The sequence below is a fragment of the Xiphias gladius genome, chromosome 14, assembly GCF_016859285.1.
Source record: "Xiphias gladius isolate SHS-SW01 ecotype Sanya breed wild chromosome 14, ASM1685928v1, whole genome shotgun sequence".
NCBI lineage: Eukaryota > Metazoa > Chordata > Actinopteri > Istiophoriformes > Xiphiidae > Xiphias > Xiphias gladius.
The window spans coordinates 2,579,570-2,601,376 of NC_053413.1; the positions used below are offsets into that span (position 1 = coordinate 2,579,570).

At 36.6% G+C, this 21,807-nt stretch overlaps 1 protein-coding gene across 1 annotated transcript; it reads right to left on the minus strand.

Moving 5' to 3' along the window:
* Nucleotides 1-2,080: 2,080 nt before the first annotated feature.
* c14h5orf22 (chromosome 14 C5orf22 homolog) lies at nt 2,081-19,519 on the minus strand. The gene is made up of 10 exons (XM_040144492.1): nt 19,292-19,519; nt 17,033-17,178; nt 15,697-15,846; nt 15,410-15,543; nt 11,754-12,061; nt 9,783-9,845; nt 7,327-7,448; nt 5,683-5,749; nt 4,362-4,501; nt 2,081-4,227 (listed from the first exon to the last, which is right to left on the minus strand). The coding sequence occupies exons 1-10, from the start codon at nt 19,358-19,360 to the stop codon at nt 4,071-4,073; spliced, it is 1,356 nt and encodes a 451-aa protein (XP_040000426.1). The 5' UTR covers nt 19,361-19,519; the 3' UTR covers nt 2,081-4,070.
* Between the last annotated feature and the right edge of the window lie 2,288 nt (nt 19,520-21,807).

Below are 21,807 nucleotides of genomic sequence, written 5' to 3' on the forward strand. Positions count from 1 at the left end.
GTTATCAGATTTGCATTTGTAAAGTTGCTATCATGATCTACAGTAGTCACACATTAGCATAAATGTACCCACATATATCTGATAAGCCAAGAAGTACCATGTGTTTATCCTAACCCCCTAGTGACATTCCTGAGATGACTGAAATTAGCACATACTAGTGGGAACTGTTGTTAGCACTGTACTAACTGCTACTTGTGTCACTGGTAACTTCATTAGTCTCCCAATAGTAAAGAGTTATTTAGTGTTTTTCTGTTAATCGGTGATGATAAACTTAAAGAAATAAACGAAATCTAGTTTTTAATGAAATATAGGCAAATTTAAAGCCACAGTAATTGATTTTCTGGCCACTTGGGGGCAACGGAACAAGCTTAGCTAAGCAAAACAGCTAAGATATTATCGCCTTAAAAGTTATGATGGTGTAATAACCTATTCTATCCAGCATACACAGACAAACATTAGCATTTATTTGTCATGTTTCTACCTGATGAATTTAAATACAGCATTCACTCTCCCTCTAGCGCTGTAATCAAGGTTTAGCTGCTAAATGCTCCACTATGTTCACCTGCTAGTTGTTAACTTTTGTTTGCCTGCTGTTTGGCGTTGGGTAGGTTGTTCACAGTGGGTTTATCACAGCTTTTTTTGCTGAAAACTGCTCACAGGGTTGATGTTAGGCTAAAAAACCAACAGTGAGCTAAAAGAAGCCAAAATGCTCCATAGAGCTAAGGGGAACTGTAGAGCTGCTGATAATTCTCTGTGGCTTTGTTACAACCAGTGGCCCCTTTCTAACATTTGATCCATTGTTAATTTAATATTGGTTAGTGCAACCTAACCATGTTCCTTTTTGAAAACATCCACATAAACTTGCACAATTTCCTTTAAAGATGAGAGCACAATAAAATGCACACACTGTAAATTGGTACTGCATACCACTGTGATCTTGCTGCTGTTGACAGACTGACTCTCCAGCATCAGTACCCCCTGAACTCCTTTCTACTGACTCAAGTGATGACTTTTTCTCCTTCCCCTAGTGCCAAAATTCTGAAGATTAGCCAAAAATCAATGCCTCCATCTCAAGAAAATTCTTGCATTCAAATAAAACTAATCTAGTTAACATGACACATGATCATAGTAATTATAAAGCCTTCTCAAACATTTTCCATCTGCTGCCTTAATACTCCGTCTACAAGCCTTTTAAAAAAAAATTTTTATGGCATGGCATGAGATCTTCTCCAGTTTTTTTCCAGTCTTGAAAACTGAGTTATCAAGCCTCTTTTTAAGAGCAATCTACTGTAATTGCTTTGGTAATGGTCAATTACAGGTCAATTTCAAACTTAGTGTTTTTAATTGAAAGAACGTTTTTTTCAACAACTCAATATTTTCTCAATAATTACTTGTAAATTCTCCAGTGTAGTTTTCTGTGTAGCACTGAGAATTAACTTGTCAAGGTTTTAAATTATACAATCCTGGCACAATCCTAAACTTATTCAAATCCTATTTGAAAGACAGAGACTAATTTTTTTAAATGGGTGACTACTAAAGCCTGATCAAGACTTTTAGGCCAATACCAATATCAATATTTGAGAGCTTAACAAAATGTATTTGTATGTAAAGAAATTGCTTAACCAAAAACATTGATAAGGATCCCCTAAATTTGAAAGAATTGTGACCAACATACACTATATGTACTGAGTGTGACATTTTACAGTTGAAAAAAAAACTTGTCAGTGCTCTTGGGTGGATAAACTATATAATTTTCATACTGTTACTAAATGACCTCAAATACATCTTTGGCATTTCTGTACTGAAATTTCTTGTTACTTATCGGCTGCCATATAAACCAATAACCTGATATTGGCAATAAAGTATTATCATTTCTTACATATATTTGGAATTGTGCTCTTTTTTTTCCTGTAGGAGACATGTTGCAAAAACCTCCAGTACGATAATCAGAGAAAATATACCTACAGAACCTAGTTTCTTTTAGAGGATGCCTCAAAACTTACAAATCTAACTGAAAATATCAAAACTTTTCTAAGAATAGCAATAACAGCTACTTTATTGAAGAGAGGAATCTGTTTTAATGAGTTATTATACTGTATGCCATATGTGTAAAATGTATAATTTAGGAAAACTCACTCACCTCTGTTAGATTTCATTGAAAATCCTTATCCAGTTGCTGTAAGGTTATTTAAAAAACAGTATTCAACTACTAGAGAACTACTACTGTAACTTCTGAGTGGATAAAAATGACATGGTGTTCGGTAAGGGTTAATTTAGAGGCTTCTACTGTTCACTGTATACAATTATGAAAACAAAAAAAATTCTTATGACAATTTTCCATACCAGCCTCAAATTGACATACAGTAACTGTATTAGTTCCATCAAATTGTTAAACAAGGGCAGTGAACAAGTACGTAGGTAACGGACTGATTTACAATTGCCAATTTATTTCTCTGTAGTGACGATACCAACATTATCTTTTATTTTGTGAGGAAAGGGTAAATCCTCCGTCTCATTTAGTAGAGCTGGGGAACTCTACTGTGTTGCAGCTGACAGTTGTGATCTAAGATATTACAGACAGCTGAAGGTTTATTTTACATGAAACATAGCCTTAAGCATTTCACCAATCTGTTTTCAGTATAGAGTAGGTTAACAAAGGGTTCAGAAACGTGTGAAAACACACCAGTTTTGTTTAAACAAACCGTCACTTCTCCTATTCTATGATGCTAAGTGGTTTAACAAAAATACAATTAAGACATCTACATTTCTGCTTGGGGAATCTAATATCTTGGACATACACACCCTCAACTGGGTTTCCAAACTGGGTTTTTACATGTCTGCATTTGCATAACAAAGACCCAGGACAGGGAGTATATCACTATGGCAGCAGTGTAGCAGAATGAAAACGAGGATCATTACTGTAGCTGAGTAGTGGTGTATTGAAAGTAATCTAATACGGAGTTTAACAGAACAAAACTTTACTAATTTTACTGTTATAATCAGAAGAGCTGAAACACTAAATATGTCAGTTTCCAAAGCTCAACAGAAAGATATTTAGAAATCTGAAACATGCACACACTGCATTGACAGTGCCTTCTGTACCAGTGCCATACCCCTACAGGTAGTGGGGAAAAAAACTTATCAACTATAATCAGAATATTGCAGCACATATTAATTTTTTCTGCCTAAAAGAATAAGGCTGGAAATATTCTATATTATTGTTATGATCAACAAATCTCATGTAAAGACCAAAAACCCTACACTGTGTTAGTTTGCCTCTCAGTATTTTCTGACTTCCCTACTTTCTGTCGCAGTCCAAGCCATTGCTACCTACTGAACCCATAAACCTTTTTAAACTGGCTTTTAAAAAGGCTCAGTAATTTCCTATAACAGCTGGCCCTTGTAGTTTTTAGCAAACTTTACTCAGACAGGCAGAAATTTTGCATTTGTTGGACACTATTTTTAATAGCACATGAATACACATTTAGTGCTAGCTAGCAGGACAGTATGTGCTTGGTATTGAGTCAAAATAAACTACAGTATGTGTTTATGGTAATAAAGGAACATGTCACCCAGTGCGACAGTGTGGCTCATTCATGTTTTTTTAATAATAATAATTGGAGAACAATGTAGTTCTGTGGCACAGAGGAATAAGATACTGTATATCAGGCTTTGACACACACAAAATGATTGCTAGTAGGATACATTCAGGGTTGGTTTTGGCCTGCACATGGGATTTGTTGACTATATGGAAGAACAGAATATGACCAGGCTTATCCTGTAACCTGTATTTTGATGGTAATCTGGTCTCTTCTGTGCATGTGAACAGTGTCAGTGTCAGTGTCTTCTGTACAAACTAAATCCAGGATGGTGAACTTCTGCAGCCACTTCAATGTTATTACATTACATAATCACAACAAAGTGCCTCAAATTGCCACCTGTTAGACACAAGATGTAAATATACCTCAAGATTCAGTGCAACAATATCTGATGTGTTATTTTTCATGTGGTTCTCTTATCAAACAGTACATCCACTACATCCAAATGTGACATGTGTATGTGCATGTTTGTTATGAGGCCTGTGGTTGGCAGTCCAGAGCCTCTGTACTGCTGTTTTCATAGTCTTTGTGTAAGTCCAGTGGTCCATACAGGGCCTCCAGTACAGCCAATACTCTGCTCTGGACTGAATCCACCTGCTCTACTGGACAGTATTCATCTAGACTGGACCTGAAAACAAATATTAACAAACACATTTAACCTCTCTTTCTGTACTAGTACACTTTTCACAAGACTAAGCTAAATTAAAAAATTAATTCCAACTCTTCAACAGATCTTAAACAATGTATGGCTGTATTATTCACCTGGACATAGTAACCAGTGTAGGTTTGGGCAGAGGTGTCAGAAACAGCTGTACAGCTGAGATGAGTCTGTCAATCTCCTCATCAGTGCTGATGTGGTGAGGCAGTTCAACAGAGTCACAGGTTAACCCCGCCTGATGGACCTGAGAGAGAACAGATGGAACAGTTGGGGAGGACAGAAGAAGAACAGCAGAGGAAAAGTGACAAAAAATCACAAGGGAAGGGAGGAAAAAAGAAAGGGAAAATCAGGATGAGGGAAGATTACAAGGAGAAAACATGGAACAAAACGGAGCAATGATGGCAGATAATAGACATTAAAAAATAGAATGTGAATAAAACAATGCCAAGTTTGAAACTTGATATCTGCCATATTATTTTAGATTTTAATGCCTTTACATTGGAGGGTACTGTATTATTATTAAATAAATCTGAAAGGTCTCATTGACATTACTAACAAAATGACAGGTCCTCCAATGATAAGGAGATCAAATTATTACAAAAAAACAACTATCTTCACAAAATGATCTATGTACATAATAAGACTTAGATACTACAGCCATACTTGCAGCTCTGTGCAGCTGTACTTAGGCACAGTGGTGCTTTGAGCTAAATGCTGACATCACAATGACAATGCAAATATACTGATGCTAAGCAGGTGTAATGTTTACCATGGTCACCACCTAAGTTTAGCATTTTATCATGCTAACATTTGCTAGTTATCATGCTAGCACTAAACACAAAATACAGCTGAGAATGACGGGGTTATTATTAGTTTTGCATGATGTGGTCAAAAATCAAACTACTGGACAAAAAGTTTTTAACCTGATAATGGTGCAAGAGGAAAAGTCAGAGGATCACCAAAATTATTAGAATATATCCTCAAGGGACCTTGAATATCTGTAGCAAATGTCATGGCAATCCATCTAATCGTTGTCATGATATTTCACTCTAAACCACAAATGCGACCTTCACAAGGCGTCAGGGGATCACCAAAGTCATTGGGATCGATTGTCTGGGGACCATGAATGTGTGTACAAACATTTCTTGGTAATTCATCTAATAGTTGAGATATTTCAGTCTGGACCAGATCGGTGGACCAACCAACTGACACTGCCATCCCTACAGTCACACCCCTAACATTGCTAAAAATACAGAATTGTATGAGGATGTTGATTATAACTGTAGTTATACCATAATATAGTATAATAACCACAGCGTGATTGTATAATAATACTATAGTTATCATTACGATAAGTTATTGTGGTTGTTGTAGCTGTGGTACACATACACTTACAGAAGATAAGTGCATTAACATTATTCTTACCATCTCATAGTCGGGGCATGGGTTTCTTGACTTCAAACTGAAAACCAGTTGGGCTAACGAAGCCATACTGAAAGAACATGATAAGACAAAATAATAAACACTAGCCACGTCCAAAATCACTTCCTATTACTTTATAGTGCCCTATGTTTTTTATCTGCCATTATATTTGAGTGTCTTAATACTGAGAAACAATTTTATGCTCTATATAATGCCCTTAAAAATTCCCACAATGAAATGTACACTACTTTCAACTAACAATCCCACAATGCTATGTGCCATATTTTCTAGATACAAAAATGACAGATGTGGAACACTAAAGCTGCCAATAATGATGTAAAATTATCATGATTAAGAGGTGTCAGAAATCTCAATTTATTGCTCACAATAGAGTAACCTACTGAGCATCTATTACATAGGGAGTAAAGTCACTACATAATCATCCCACAACACTCATAATCCAGTCACACAGGTGTCTTCACTTAGTTTGAATGGTTAGACCTCTACTCGGGACTGTGTGGGTGTGTACAGATTGTACTTGAATGACGTATCTATAATCCTGTTGTTAGTTTTGTTGCAGCTATTAGAGCTGGATAATTTCCACTCTTATCATAACATTATTACTATAGGCCCTTTTCAAGGCAGACATTTTGATATATTGTAGGAAAAGCACAGGTGTAATCAGTAACATTAATAATTGAGGCATTCCACTCAATTCTGCTAGTTCCAGAGCCCTGGACAATGTCTGAAATCACTGCCTCATTTACTCATTTACTACGTCCTAAATAATAAATGCTCAGTAGTTTACTTTACAGTGAAAAGGAAATTGAGATTTTGGAAACTTACTAATCATTGTCATTATGCGCCGTTAATTTGCATATCCCTAATATATGCCACATTGCATTATGGGAGTGCTAGCAGAAGGTAACGTACATGGCATTATATAGAGTATAAATTTCACACTCAGTGTTCTGACACTCAAATGAAATGGAGAAGGGTAAATACAGTGCACTATACAGTAAATTAGGAGTGATTTTAGACAGAACCCTGGTATTGTTTATGCTAACTCACATGTTGCTTTCTGGGATAGTTAACTGGAACAGAGTCATCCTTGGTATTTGTTCCATCTGTGCCTACAATGACATGTCAAAATGTCTGCTGTTAAAAAGGTAAATTTTTGTTGCTGAATTTCATCAGCTTCATGACTATCTCGGATGTAATGGTAGAATTTAAACTTTTTTGGCTAAACTGGTGTGCAGGACACCTTTAACTTTGATAGTCTACGCAGCAAATAAAGAAAAACTGACAGAAAAGCTGTTGAGTTTGTTGAGTTTTCTATTATAAATTCGTACTCTCAAAGCCCAAGCAGAGATTTTTTTCAGACTTGAAAAAGCCACCTCAGAGCCACAAAAGACTACTATATTCAAAGGCTGAGCACTAGTTCTACTGATAGGATTAACTGATTTCTTGTGTAAAATCAGTGGTTACCCATTAAGAGTTACATTAACTTCACAATTAAGTTGCATTTGTTGCAGATTTGATACAATTTCACATGAAAATTGTGAAAAAAAATCCCCAATAATGCAGCATGTTGTTTATATATGTTCGCTATACTTTAACAGTGAAATGAACTCAGAGAAGCTTTACCCAGGGTTGCTGGCCCAGCGTGTAACTGTCTCTTCTCCATCGTCCTCTAGAAGATCTGCAAATGCTGCTTCCAGATCCTCTAACTGATGTATACGACATTCCACACACTCATCAAGCTCTTCCTGGACAAACGTACATACATGTACACATACATCTAATGTTAATTATCAAATCAGAACAAACATTCTACAAATTCTTCTGTACCGTCATCGTGGTATGGCTCCTAAAATAGAGCAATCCATCGCAGCTCCAAGGAATAGAAAAAGCTTATGTTCCTAGTTACTAGTTGGATTGAGTATAGATTGTTTAGATACAATAAAGGTAGGTCAGTAGGAATTAGACTGGAGGATCTGGGGCTTCTCCTTCAGAGGATTATGCTGTGTATTTAAAATACAGTTAAAAGTTTTTATCCACAGTGTTAGCCATTAGAAGATGGTAAATTATGGCCATAAAGGGATGAACATGGTCGGCAATGTGCTTATCTGAGTTACTGTAATCTTTCTGTCAGCTCCAACCAGTCTGGCCATTCTCTGCTGACCTCTCTCATCAACAAGGTGTTCCAGTCTACAGAATAGATGATCACTTGATGCTTTTTGTCTCTGGCACCATTCTGGGTAAACTCTAGAGACTGTTGTGCATGAAAATTCCAGGAGATCAGCAGTTTTAGAACTATTCAACACGAACAATCATTCCATGGACAAAGTCACTGAGATCACATTTTTTCCCTCATTCTGATGTTTGATGTGAACATTAACTGAAGCTCCTGACCTGTATCTGCAAGATTTTATGCATTCCACTGCTGGCACACAATTGGCTGATTGCATGAAGAAGCAAGTGTACAGGTGTTTCTAATAAAGTGGTTGGTGAATTTATGTCTGATGTATGTTTACTGGACCCTGTAGAGACCACATTTCGTTGAACTATACACTCAGACTGGTTGGAGCTGACAGAAAGGCTATAACGGGCACAGGGTCACCAAAACTGCAGAGTTGAAGACAAAAACATAGCCTGGTCAGCTGAATCTGGATTTCTGCTGAGGGACGCAGATGGTAGGGCGTCAGAAGTTGGGATCAACACCGTAAATCCATGGACTTAACCTGCCTTGTCCAGGCTGGTGGTGGTAGTGTAATGATGTGGGGAAGGTTTTCTTGGTACACTTTGGGCCCTTTAATAGCAATCAATCATTCTCTGAATGCCACTGCCTATCTAAGTATTGTTGCTGACCATGTGCATCCTTTTATTGCCATAATTTACCATCTTTACATGGCTACTTCTAGCATGATAATGCATCATGTCACAAAGCAAAAGTAATCTCAAACTGGTTTCAAGAACATGACAATGAGTTCAGTGTAATTCAATGGCCTCCCCAGTCACCAGATCTGAATCCAATGGAACACTTTTGGGATGTAGTAGAACAGGAGACTGGCAGCATGAATGTGCAGCTGACAAATCTTTAGGAATAATGTGATGCAATCATGAAGAACTGAGGCTGAGAGCAAAGGGAGGCCCTACCCAGTATTAGTATGTTTCTAATAAAGTGCTTGGTGAGTATGCGCATGAATTCATGTGTGGTTGAGTGACAAATAAACTTGAACTTGAACTTGAACTGGATTTAGATTCAAACTCTTTGGGGTTATTTAAAACCCCACTTGTAACCTCATGCTTTACCCTAATAGTGTAAAAAATAATTTTTTTATAAGTGCAATTGGATGTGATACTTCGATAAAAGTAACAAATTAGACAGACTTAGGGGCATTGGTTCAACAACATATACCGACAGTAACACAATAAACAATAAAATAACAACACAGTGACATTACATTAACAGTAAGATGTAACACATAGAGGTTATAAATTGGTACAGACTTTAAGTTTGTTTTGTTAATGGAAGAACTATGTATTGATGTTACTATGTAAGTACGAAAGAGTGTTGTATAAGTTTGTCGTGTATTCATGTTAATGTAAGTGGGACCAAGGGAATGTGCAGATACTGTATGTGCGGGTAGGTAGTATAATAAATAAAATAATAACAGTAATAAAGAATAGTGAAGAGGAAAATACATATATGTGTGCTAATATTTGCAAGTATGTACTACTACTTCTATTACTTCCACTACTACTACCTATAACAGAGTTAAATTTACAGATTTTTCTGAAGTATCTACTACTTATACATGTTCTTATGGTAACTGATAAACAGTATTTCTCACTTACTCACTTGTGTGGCAATAATTACTTATATGTAATTACTATATGTTGACACTGAGTGTATATATGTGCACACAGACAGTCCTCACAGATACATCATCATTTTCTTATATGTTCAGCCACGCCTGGAGACTTATGTCTTTATAGCCCTACTTTGTGTGTTTATCTGTAAGTGGGTGGTTGGAGTAGGTAGACTCCCTGTTGTGCAATCTTTTGTTGAAAACCATTCATAAATTATAAAGTCTGACCTCATCAGCATCAGGGACGGGTCCTCTGAAGTTGTACAGCTCCTTCAGGATGGCATACTCTTCCTTGACAGAGACAATATAGAGCTATGGTCAGTCCAAGAATAAAACCTTTTATGTTACATTTCAGCTACAGTGAGTTCCTTACGTAGATGGACAATATATATAAGTTGGCACATTAATGCTGCTTCAGGCTGTACTTTGTCGGTTTTTTAGCTAAAAGGAATACACAGGTGATAGACTGGATTCAGTGTTGAGTAAAAATGTGAATTTGGGCACAATTTGGTTGTGTTAATAAGCTTGTGTTAGACAATTCTTAGATATAATCAAAACCTCTTACTGACTATAGGTCAAACCAGATCAGTCACAGCACTAATTCTCCTTCATGCATTTCGGTGCATCTGTGACGTAATATGATGATGTGATGCGTGATTTCCAAAGAGGTAAAATAATAAGCATCATCAGGAGGCCTTGAAATATTATGTTTCGACATTACCTAAATGTTTAAGTTACACTGGTAAAACAAAGATGTCTGACCAATGCTTAGCCTATCTGGAACTTCATACCATCTCTCATTTTCAACAAAGTTGCTGGTTTGAGCTTTCTGTTATAACAGAGCTTATTTCACCAGCAAGCTCTGTTAGCCTGGAAGATCTACCATGTCTACAATTTTTCTCCACATAAAGCTTTACTGTGGAACAGTGTTGATGATCACAATTCATAATAAGTTGCTATCTCTACACAAATAGCATCAACAAGGTATTGTTTTTGTATGTTAGGTGATGGTTCAGGTTCTTTACTTACATATGAACAATTTATACACAAATTTGAATTTCCCATTCCTTTTACGGAATTCAATTCTGACATCAAGGTTGTTCCATGTGGTCTATGACATCTTGTCAAGTCCCATCTTAGTTCTGGGGAGACATTAACTGTGTACACTGCACCATTCTTACGAGGTGTTCACCTAACTGATACTAAACGTAGAAATATATTTATATTTGAAATTCTTCACAACCAAAATAAAATTGTTTCAAAAGGTCAATTTTATTAGACTTTTACCTTAAAAAAAAAAAACTGTCTTTTAACTTGTGAATATCCTATATCTAATGAAGTGAAATAAGTACATTTTAAAACTCTATATCATCTTTAACATTAATTCTTTTTATTACAAAATATGTGGTCTGCAGGTCTTTGTATTTTCTGTATTCACCAGAAAGAATGTATTCCTCACCTAGAGATCAGTAGAGGTCACAACCTTAAATTAAATAAATAAATACATAAATAAATTATCATCACTATCATCCAAATCATTATTATCAGATTTATCTGTTTTATATTTTTGAAGGCCCAATCACTAATTTTATGATGATATAAATTGCAGCTATATAATTCATGACCTGCTTGTTTCTCACTCGCTCATAACGGAAAATATGGGCCTATTTCACTCCTGTGTGTACAACAATTTTATTACATTACATTAATTATCTAACACAAACAAAGCAATTTGTGCTTCATTTTCTTGCTAAGGAAAACTTTGGCATATATAGAGGAGGAGCTTAGGGATCAGAACACCACACTATTCCTTAGATTTATTCATTATCTAATATTTAATAATGTCTTTAAGACCTGCCCATCACTTTGAGGGTGATACTACATCAGGATCGAGCCCTGTGTGTGTAATTTTTATGATAGCAACCCATTTGTTTCCATTTGGATAAAGGAGTGTTCCTATTCTAACTGTAACTTCCTGTTTTTCAGGAAGTCAAAATCGTTTTTTCATGGGGTCTTTAAAACACTGTTAGAAAGTTGTTCTCATTAAGGATATTATTATCATTTGTAGATATTTGATTAAATACATGATTATTGTTAAAAAAGTATAAAAGCAATCAAATCTGCTTAAAGAGGCTGTTAAAGAGCTAAAAAAAATCAGGCAGAGATGTACAATGAATAATACAGTACAGAGAGATGTACCTGTGTGTATAATTCCTTGAAGGGATTCTTACATGAGAAGAAATCCAAATCAATGTCCAAAATATATGGCTCTGTCTCAGTTAGAAATGCAGATATTCTCTTAACAACATAATTGGTTGATCCTTCATCTTCATCATCCTCTCCCAAGCCTGTCCCATTGCTCCACTGTTCTTCCTTGCCCCCTGCTGGTTTCAGTGTGTCAGTGGCTGTTGAGAAGGGCTCAGAGAAGCTAGATTCCCCAGCCTTATTACACTCTGTCCGACGTCTCTTGGCAAACCACCTTTCTGTGTCCTCCTTTGTATTCTTTTCTGAAATTAAATGTCATATGAAACACCATAATACTTTGTAAGATGAAAATTTGTCCATCCTCACCAGTGTACTTAATAAATATATATGATATAGATATCATAGGAAATAGGAGAGAGAAAAAAAGATGAACAAAGTAAACATTAAAAGGAAGTAAATGAATATAATCAAAAATAAAACAACAAATAAAAGACAATAAAAATAAATACTAGGTTAATAGTAAATTAATTAATTAATTATTAGAGTATGTATATGTAGGTAACAACAGGGGATGGACATTAGACCACAATAACCTGAAAAATATCATGCATGCAGTGTAAGTACTAGATTAATCTGAATTACTGTAGTGGGTTACAAGAAGCAAAAAATACTTGATGACTAACCCTTGTCAACTCTTGTCCATTCTCAACAACAATCATGCATCCAGTTTGATTTAGGGGTTGACTAACTTCCTCATTAGTTTATTCCTCTAAAGTTTGACAACCTTTTGTTATTCTGAAATAAACCATTTTTTGGTCTGTGCTTTTCAGAGCAAACATACAGTACAATGTCTGTACTGCACATAAAGTGTAGAAGTAAACAGGGGTTGGTACAGGGAACTGGTAAGCCAAATGTAAACCACTACGTAATGCTGTTTGTTTGAACATCTCCTGAAGCAAAGGTGCAAGTAGTAAGTAAGATAAAAACAATGAAAAACTTAAACAGGATCAAGACAGGACAGATATTACAAACCAAAAGCAGGAACCCAGAGACTAAAACCAAGGAAATAAAATGAAATAATAATATAAATTAAAAATTCATTTTGAAAAAGTATGTCTATAATGATAATAATAACATAAAAAACTAAAACACAAAGTAATAGTTGTTGGTTGGTCTACTGCCTGTCGTGTCACAATTTGTAATGGTGCTAAAAATACCTGATCAGTCATCCTGGAATACTTGGGAAGTCCCTCTCCCGTACATACTCGGTTATCAGGTCCCACATTTTCCAACATTTTTTCAGGGACCCCTTCATTATGCACCTGATTCTTTCCAGTTTGACACAATTAAGGACTTCTCTTATTCTTAGGTTATCCACTTGAGCAATACCAAGCGTTAGGCCAGTAGGGTGACAAAAGCTGTAAAGGCTGCCTCTAGGGACGAGAGTGGTACTGTGGGCGGAGTTAAACTGAACAATGCAATCATAGCATTAGGTTCAATCGATTTTCCAGTAACCTTCGATAATGATCTAAAGATTTCCCCCCAGTAGGACTATATAGACCCGACCAGAACACATGTACAGCTCGCGGGGGCTTGGCGGCACCTGTCAGAAGTTGGGCTCAAAACTTTATAGATTCTATGGAGTCTAACCTTTGTGAGGTGGGTGCAGTATAAAATTTTGCATTGGATCAGTCTGTGTTTTGCAAAGATAGATTATTTGGTTGCTTCATCAAGGGCATCCTCCTGAATTTCCTCAGAGATCTCCTCTCCCAGATCCACGTCCCATAGTGCTTTAAAGGAGTTTAAGGAAACTAGACATAGGGAATGAATCTGAGTATAGATATATGACATCACTCCTTTCAGAGAAGGTATTGGCTTGAGGAATGTGTCCAGTGGTAAATCAATGGGTAGGTTAGGAAACTGAAGGAATCTATTACTAACAAAATTGCAGATCTGTAGATACCTGAAGGTGTGTTGTTTAGGTTTGTTTTTTTTCTGATAACTACTGGATGGAGTACAGTAAAAAGACAGACTTGGGAAATTAATTTAGCATCTTTGTTTGGCAAGAAAGTACAATCCCCATATTTTGCATAACTAGGTTTTTAAGCATGTCTCTTCGACATTGGGACGTGGATTCACTAGAGAGAGTTGTAAATAACCAAAATCAACACATTGGTGATCAGACTGGGTACATTAAAAGCACATTGCAATTTTTTACAATACAGTTCTAGTCTCTATGACACTGCCATTTTGTTTTGAGAGTGGAGTCAATCACTATAGTGCCAGCATTAGTGATAAAAAGCAGCTATGTTTAGGAACAGGCAAGCAGATCTAAAAACTCAAAATGAATATGACAAGTCCAAGTGTTCCCCCAGGGTAATGTTTCTTGTTTGTGTTGTTGTAATTTTAACTAAAATTACAGTAAATTACATTAAAATTACATTAAAGCTTGTTCGAGCATCTTTGTTGTTGATGGTTTGCTGGAGGCCTATTCACACTGCAGAGAAAGGCTCCGGTGACGTACAACATTTCTCTGTTCAGAAAACATTCCTCAGCTTGAGGCACTCAGAGTGCTTCTCCAAAAATACAAAATATAAGGCACCCAGTTTGTGTAAGGAACACAAAACTCATCAAACCCAGTGGAAAAATTTCTAAAAATCTGCATCTATTGCTAAAAACATATCAAGTTTGATCTCTTGCAAGATAAGAAAATCCTCCATCTGTAAAGGGGCTTTTGAGTCTAATGGTGCCAGCATCAAAGCTCTCTAGCTCAACTCAGATAAAAACAAGACTAGGTCAAAAACTAGGATGTTGCTGGACCGCCCTGTATCCTGTTGCTTCTCTCATACTCGCTGTGCTCACATATACAGTGCTTCTGGTGTCAGTCAACGGAACAAGTATGAAATAGTGACTGAGATGTGGCTCATTAAGACTACATGTTAACCAGCAGTCACTTCCAAGCCATTTCGAAGCTGCTGCTCTGCACTGCTAAAGTCCTGAAATCCAAAATCCTATAACTGCGAAGCCGTCTGAAGAAATCCCTATACACATAAGTTAAAGTCAATGGCTGTGCTGTGATTTTGACTTTATTTACTTGTAAAATGATCACTAAGAGAGAAATTTAAAGGCTCATTCATGTCTATGCAGCTTCCGTACGGTCAACTGAATGAGACACGCATAGAGAGGTGTGCCTACAGAGGGAAAGCCCCACCTTGCACTGGTGGGGCAATACTGGTGGCCCCTTCTACGGAAAGTAGCAAAGGTTTGTCTGAAAAGTTGCTAGATTTTTTGCTAGGTGCTTTTTTTTTAAAAAAGCCGCTAAAGTGGTCTTAAAAGTCGGTAAATGTAGCGACAAAGGTGCTAAGTTGGCAACACTGCCTGTAAACACCCCCTGATGACGCATTAGAAACTGTTTGCGCCAATTCATATAAAAAGAGCCTCGGCTAATGGGGACCCTCGAACACTCAGCCGACCAACCAATGGTGTAACTTCATTACTTACTCACTCACTCACTCACTCACTCACTCACTGACATTTGCGTCAATAGTGCCAGCCCCGCTGCTGCGGTCAAGCCAAAAATCATCACTTCCGGTAAACACCATCTTACTTGTTTCTTGTGCACCCAATCTCTACATAGTCGAAGTACATACCTGTGAGCGATAAATGAGCTGGTTTGACAGGATTGACTTTGACCACCTTCAGTCTGAGAGGTTTAGAGTTCTCCAGATGCTTCTCACAAACATAAAGACCATCACTGAGAAAGTAGTTGTCTGTACTGGTCACTCTGCAGAGAATGGAGATGACGGAGACAAGGAAAGGGAGACAAGGAGCGGGAGAAGGCCTATAGGTCATGAAGATTATGTTAAATTGTATATCATGAATAGTAAATGTTAAATTAAGAAAATTCAATATGTTTCTGTTGTAGTGTATATCCTACCTGATGGTGGTGGTGGATGAGTCTCTGCCCACAGCCATCGTGTGCTCTCCCTCTCTAATCTGCTGTGCCCAGTATGGATGCAGCCATGCCACACAGGACACATGGCCAGCATACACCATGGGCATTATCCAGTTTTCTATACTCAGCTCACTGAATAAAATAAAAAAAAAAAGGAAATATAACCCCAAGTGACAATTGGCAGGGTCCAACACTGTGACAATCTGACTTTTAAAACACCATTCCATCCATTTACCCAATGTTCATATCCAATTATTCTGTGCAGGGCTGCAAGAGACTGGAGCATATAGTACCTCAGAATATATTAGGTTAGAGGTGGAAAGGTCACTAGTCTTTTTTTGTTACTGCAATCATCCTGTTATTGCTTCGCAATGAGAGGGTCAGTTCTTTGTAGCTTTGGTTTTATTTGTCCAGGTTTTGAGATAAACAACATTTTTAAAAATGCAACAGCAACCTGACTTTCCAGAAAAGTTTCCCAATTATTCTTCATCAGGGATTTTCAAACTGTGAGGTGCACCTCCACAGCTGGGGCTGAGGGTTAGACATGAGGAAATGATACTGCATGAAGTGAAAGGAACAGGTGCAGGGCAGGGCTCTAAAAACAACAAGAAGTTAGTTTTTGTTGTTTGGCTCATTGATTTGGCCTGTTTGTCAACACATTTCAGCAGCTGGAGCTACAGGGACTAAAACCTTTGCTGCAATTAGCATTAAAAATCTTACTCCTTCTTAAACCCATTTAGAAATCAGAGAAAAAAGACACTATATATAAGACATTATTCTTGTTTATACATAGCCAATTTACACCAATTATTGGAAATGTGTTTCCAACACTTAGAGCATATCCACCAAATACAAGTAAGACAAAGAATAACAGATGTGACAAAAACTATTAATATCCCCACAGTGTCAAACTTTGAAAAGCCCTGCTCTATATAACTGATCATACAAATATGTTTTCAGAGGGACTATTTCTTTAGTAGAAAGTAGTATTAATTTGAGAGAAAGATAAGGCATTTATGTGATGCAGCCTTGGGTTTCTGTGATCACGCTCAATAGCATTGGCTACTTGGTTTGTAGAAATAGGACCACATAAAGATATGGACATTCATTTTACGGGTTTGATGAGAGAAGAAACAGCCATAGTGAGGTGATAAGATAAAGATCTGTACATGAATTTTATACCCCATTCAGACTAACACAGTGTCAGTGATCTATCTGAATGGGGTGCGCTAGTTAACCCTCCTTTACAACCCAAGAAAGTGAGAGAGTGTGAAATGAGCTGGATTGTAACATACTGCATGTTCCAGACAAACCATACCTGAACAGTTTCTCCTTATCAAAGACCGTGTCAGCAGACATGTTGACAGGGATAAGCAGATCAGGATGGGAGTCCAAATGAACCATCTTTATGTTCTTTGGTGGGAGGTATCTTGATGCAATGGCACGGTAGATGTGACACACCACCTAGTCAAGATACAGTTAAATAAGTTAATTTAAGTTATTTGACCCTGTATTATGTGATGAAGAAAGCATGCCAATTTTTAAGATAACTGATCACCATTCATTGTAAGTACAGCATCTTCTATAGAAATTATTCTAAGACACTTTACATGGCACAATTTTCATGACACCAAAATGAGCAAAAATGACTGCAAAGTGACATATCAGGCAGCCTTAAAATTGAAACTGCATGGATTCATTTGGAAAATTTATAATCAACACCCAAAATTATGCTTTTCAGTGACTATAGTGCAGCAGTAATTACCATGCTACTAACACAACAGTAACAGAAAAAAATAAAATACTCAACCTTTAAATATTTACCAAAGCAAAAATCAGCAGCTTAGTTGAAGAGGTTGATAAAACAAACCACAAATGGAGTGGAAATCTGGTCCAAGTTGATGCAGATTTTTGGCATAGAATGAGATGGTTACAGATCCTTTTTATCAGCTTGGACACTCATCAGGAACACTGTGATAATTTCAAACCTGTCTGATATTTGTCAAAATCTAGATGCTTATTACTCATCTTTCTCAACTAAGGCTGCAACTAACGATTATTTAAATTATTTTCAATAATATGTTGATTATTTTCTTCATTGAAATGTCACTGAATAGTGAAAAATGGCATCAAAAGTACCCAGAGAAGAATGTGCAATGATAAGCCAACATAAAAGTCACAGAAATGTAATAAATCTTCATGTTTGAGAAGCTGGAAGTTGCAAATGTTTGAAATTTTTGCTTGAAAAATAACTCAAAATCGTTATTTAAATAGTTGCTGATTATTTTTTGATGATAAACTAACTAATTAATTGACTACAGATAATCATTACATGTTCTCATTTGAAACATAAAGGACAATGAGAACCAAATTCACTTAGAGGAGGAAAGGTGGACTCCTAAAATGGCAGGTTGGCACCCCTAACCAACCCTAAAGAGACACCAAGCTGGTGTAATATAGCCTACAAGTTTGACGGAAAGTTGAGATGGAAGAAAGGCTATTGGATAAATGCAGCAGGAAAAGACATCATGTATGTGCCCTCAAACACACATCATGACATTCTGGTCTAAGAGTGGAGGTAAGACACAACTTATTTTAGCCGAGTCAGAGATAAAAGATGAAATTTGTGTGTGAGAGTGAGAAACGTAAATTGGATGTGTAGCAATTTGCAATATTATAATAATAATCATGCAGTGTATGAAGCAATATTATTTTCATGTAGTATCTTTGTGGTTTGAGAAGAGACAATCTATGAAATCCCTTTTCAAAACTGTTTAAAATTTAGAACTCGTGTTATTTGAGCACTACTGTAGAGGAGGGTTTTATTTGGCAGTCTTAAAAGCGGGATTAAAGAATAACATAAAAACTAAATTTGGCAAACAACAGACTTTTTTACAACAGACATTTTACATGTAATAGCAGCAAAAGCAAAGGTGTAATTAATAACATCAATAATGACCTGTACCTTTCAGTTGCAGAACCTTGTGTATACTGGCCCAATAGAATGTAATAGAGCTATCGTTAACGTAATTAGTTACACCATGCAAGTCAAAATGTCTGTCATGAAAAAAGTTCTACTGCTGCTCTGTGAGTAGTGCTTCAGCTAAGACAGGAGATGAAAAGAATACTGATGTTTTGGTGCAAAAGCTGCAAAGCTTGCTGAGAGGCTGGTTTTCACCGTGAATCACTATTAATGAGAAATATACAGAAAACGCAGCATTCAAAAAAACTAAACAAATGTCAATAATCATTAAAAATAAGCTCCAATTTAATTGTCACTAGAAAAAGTAGTTTGTATTAGGTACATTTCATGATAAAGGAAATATAATGTGGCAATATACGTCATTAAATTATGTTTTTTCTTCAGTACTTATGTGACCTGGTTTTCAAGCTAAAGAGCGCGAATTTCTGGTTGTTTTATGGTCAGTAATATGCTAGGGAACAGGGAAACGTTATAGCTAGCTGGGTATGCAAACACACAGGCAGTCATTTTGTGAATTTTGAGTGCAAATCTTGACAGAAAACACAGTGGTACAGTTATATATTAGAGCTGCATTGACACAGAAGCCAGCCTTACATCGTGGTGGTCCTCCACTATCCACACTGGCAGCTCCTTGTAGAACCTCTTGAGCGGTGCACAACTCATTTTTACTCCGTCCGTGAAAGTAACGTTATTATTAAACTTGCCTTTAGCTTAACTAACGTCGCGTTCTCATAGCTCTATCTCCAGCACACACTGTGACAACGTCTCGTCAGACCTTGTTTGATATTTACACCTGGCAGAACCAGCTGCAGCCAAGCGACTCTGAAGTTAGCTTCCGATTCACTGCTTCCGATTCGGCAGTTAAGGGGAAAGTTGAGGGAAACTTAATCTACAGTTCTTAGCCGCCGATTCTCAGCTTTTTGCACTTTTTTTTTTTTTACTGTTGTGAAAGCGTGTTAGACACTTTAGATAAAGCATTAAGATCGTCAGAAACCCACTTTCAAATTAGTGAAACCTTTAATCTATTTGTGAAAGTGAAAAAAAAAAAATCACTGCTTATATCACATCTAGACCACATCAGACCAGGTCCTGATCAAAAACCACTATACTTAAATTTGTCAAATCTGACAAAAAAAAATTATTTTGTATTCACTTTTGCCCCCAAATTCCCATTAGCCCATCCAGTCCTCCTAAGCTGGAATAATACCATTTTTGTTAGTTTGTGGCAATTTGATTAAATACAACTTTATTAGGAATATGTAGCGTGTGAGCATAATTTAAACTAAACAATACAGTATTTAAAACTAGAATCATGGTATAAACGTGCACAAAATTAGGATGTGCAAATTTGCAAAGTTTAAAAATCCCCATACACTGAATTTATCTGACAAACATGCACATGACAGTGCCCAAGGGTCAACAAGAAATAAATAATCCACTTAGTGCAAATAATGTCTTGGATAATACAATGTAAACAATATAAAAATAAATGTATGCACAGAGCTACATATTTACTGGTGTCAGGGTGGGGGCACTGACCTTATCCTATATGGCTGAATGACACCTGGGCCTGCTGTTTCACAGTTCTTCTCTTGTTTTGATGTATTTTATGTAGAGAAGACCCAAATTTCAGAAAGAAAAAACACCAACATTGAAATAGAATATTTTCTACAGTCTGTTTACTGCTCCACATCATAATTGGTATGAGCGCCGGTCATAGGTCATAGTTGGACGACTGTAATCTCCCCATAGATTTTCCAACCGTACATTATGCACACCCCTACATTTACCTACCTTTACCTGCATTACCTATATCTGCCTTTCCTTGTCTCTTTGCTCCCATCTTTTGGCAAACGTCAATTAACCAACCAAGTATGGTCCTTCACTCATTACTTTATACAGATTATGGAGTCTACAGTTTTGTACCTCTGCGCATATTCTCACACGGTGAATGAGATGACACAACAGAAACAGATCTGACTGAGACATGAGTTTGACTGTATGACAGGAAATACCGTGGATCCCAGTTGAAATCTGCACTTGTGTTAGATTCTTTACAAACCAAATTTTCTGAGACAAAGCGCCCTCTGGTGTTTACACAATTTAAATGTGTACCTCAGAGATAAAGGAATTCCTACTTCAGATTTGCCCATATGCAGTTAATGGACATCAACCGACCCCTTTGGGATATCAAGTCCCTGGTGGGGAATGGACCTACTGTATAGTGAAACAGACAAGTGAGTCTTTGTATTTTATTTTGACCCTTACATTAATCTGAAAATGAATTTACTCCCTGTAGACAGGTTCAATTCAGCTACCTTGTTGCAGTTTATAATACTGTCTGTAATAATTTTTTGTCTTTTTTTTTGTTAATATTAGAAAATTACCACCGAATAATTACTAAAAGTCAAAATAACAAGGCTGTTTTTTTTCTCACTTTTAATATATTTATCAAAAATGTCAAATGTTTGATGTACAGGTTTTGTGGAGTCCTTGTCCTTCTTTTGGTGTTTCTCAGTGGACTAACTGCATACAAAAACAGTATCCTATATAAAAACTCCTCACAAGTAACTGTTTGTTATGTTTATCAGTATTTGTGAGTTGTCTGTGTTTTTTGTAGAGCAACTGTAAACAAGGAACTAGCCAATCTTTTCAATGAACTGGGAAGGGTGGCTGTGAGTCGCATGAAGCCTGGAATAGACTACACAATATCTGTTCAGGTATGGAACATACTCTTATTCCCAATCCTTGCTGCCCTTCACTGGTTACCTGTGAGTCTTAGAAAATGACTTTAAGATTTTACTGCATGTTTTTAAAGCCTTGAATGGTCTGGCTCCTGCCTATTTTTTTTTTGCTAACCCACTATGAATTGGTGTTCGGGCCCCGCAGCTGTGGAATTCCCTCCCTGGGGATATCAGGCATGCAAACTCAATATTGTATTTTAAATCTCTTCTCTAGACTAACTTTTATCGTATGGCTTATTCTTACCTGTTGATATTCGTTGTAATTATTTTGATTAATTTATCTTGTTATATTTTATGTTTTTGATCATATTTACTTTCATTATCTGTTTTTATATTTTAAAGCTTTTCGTAACTTTGTTTTGAAAG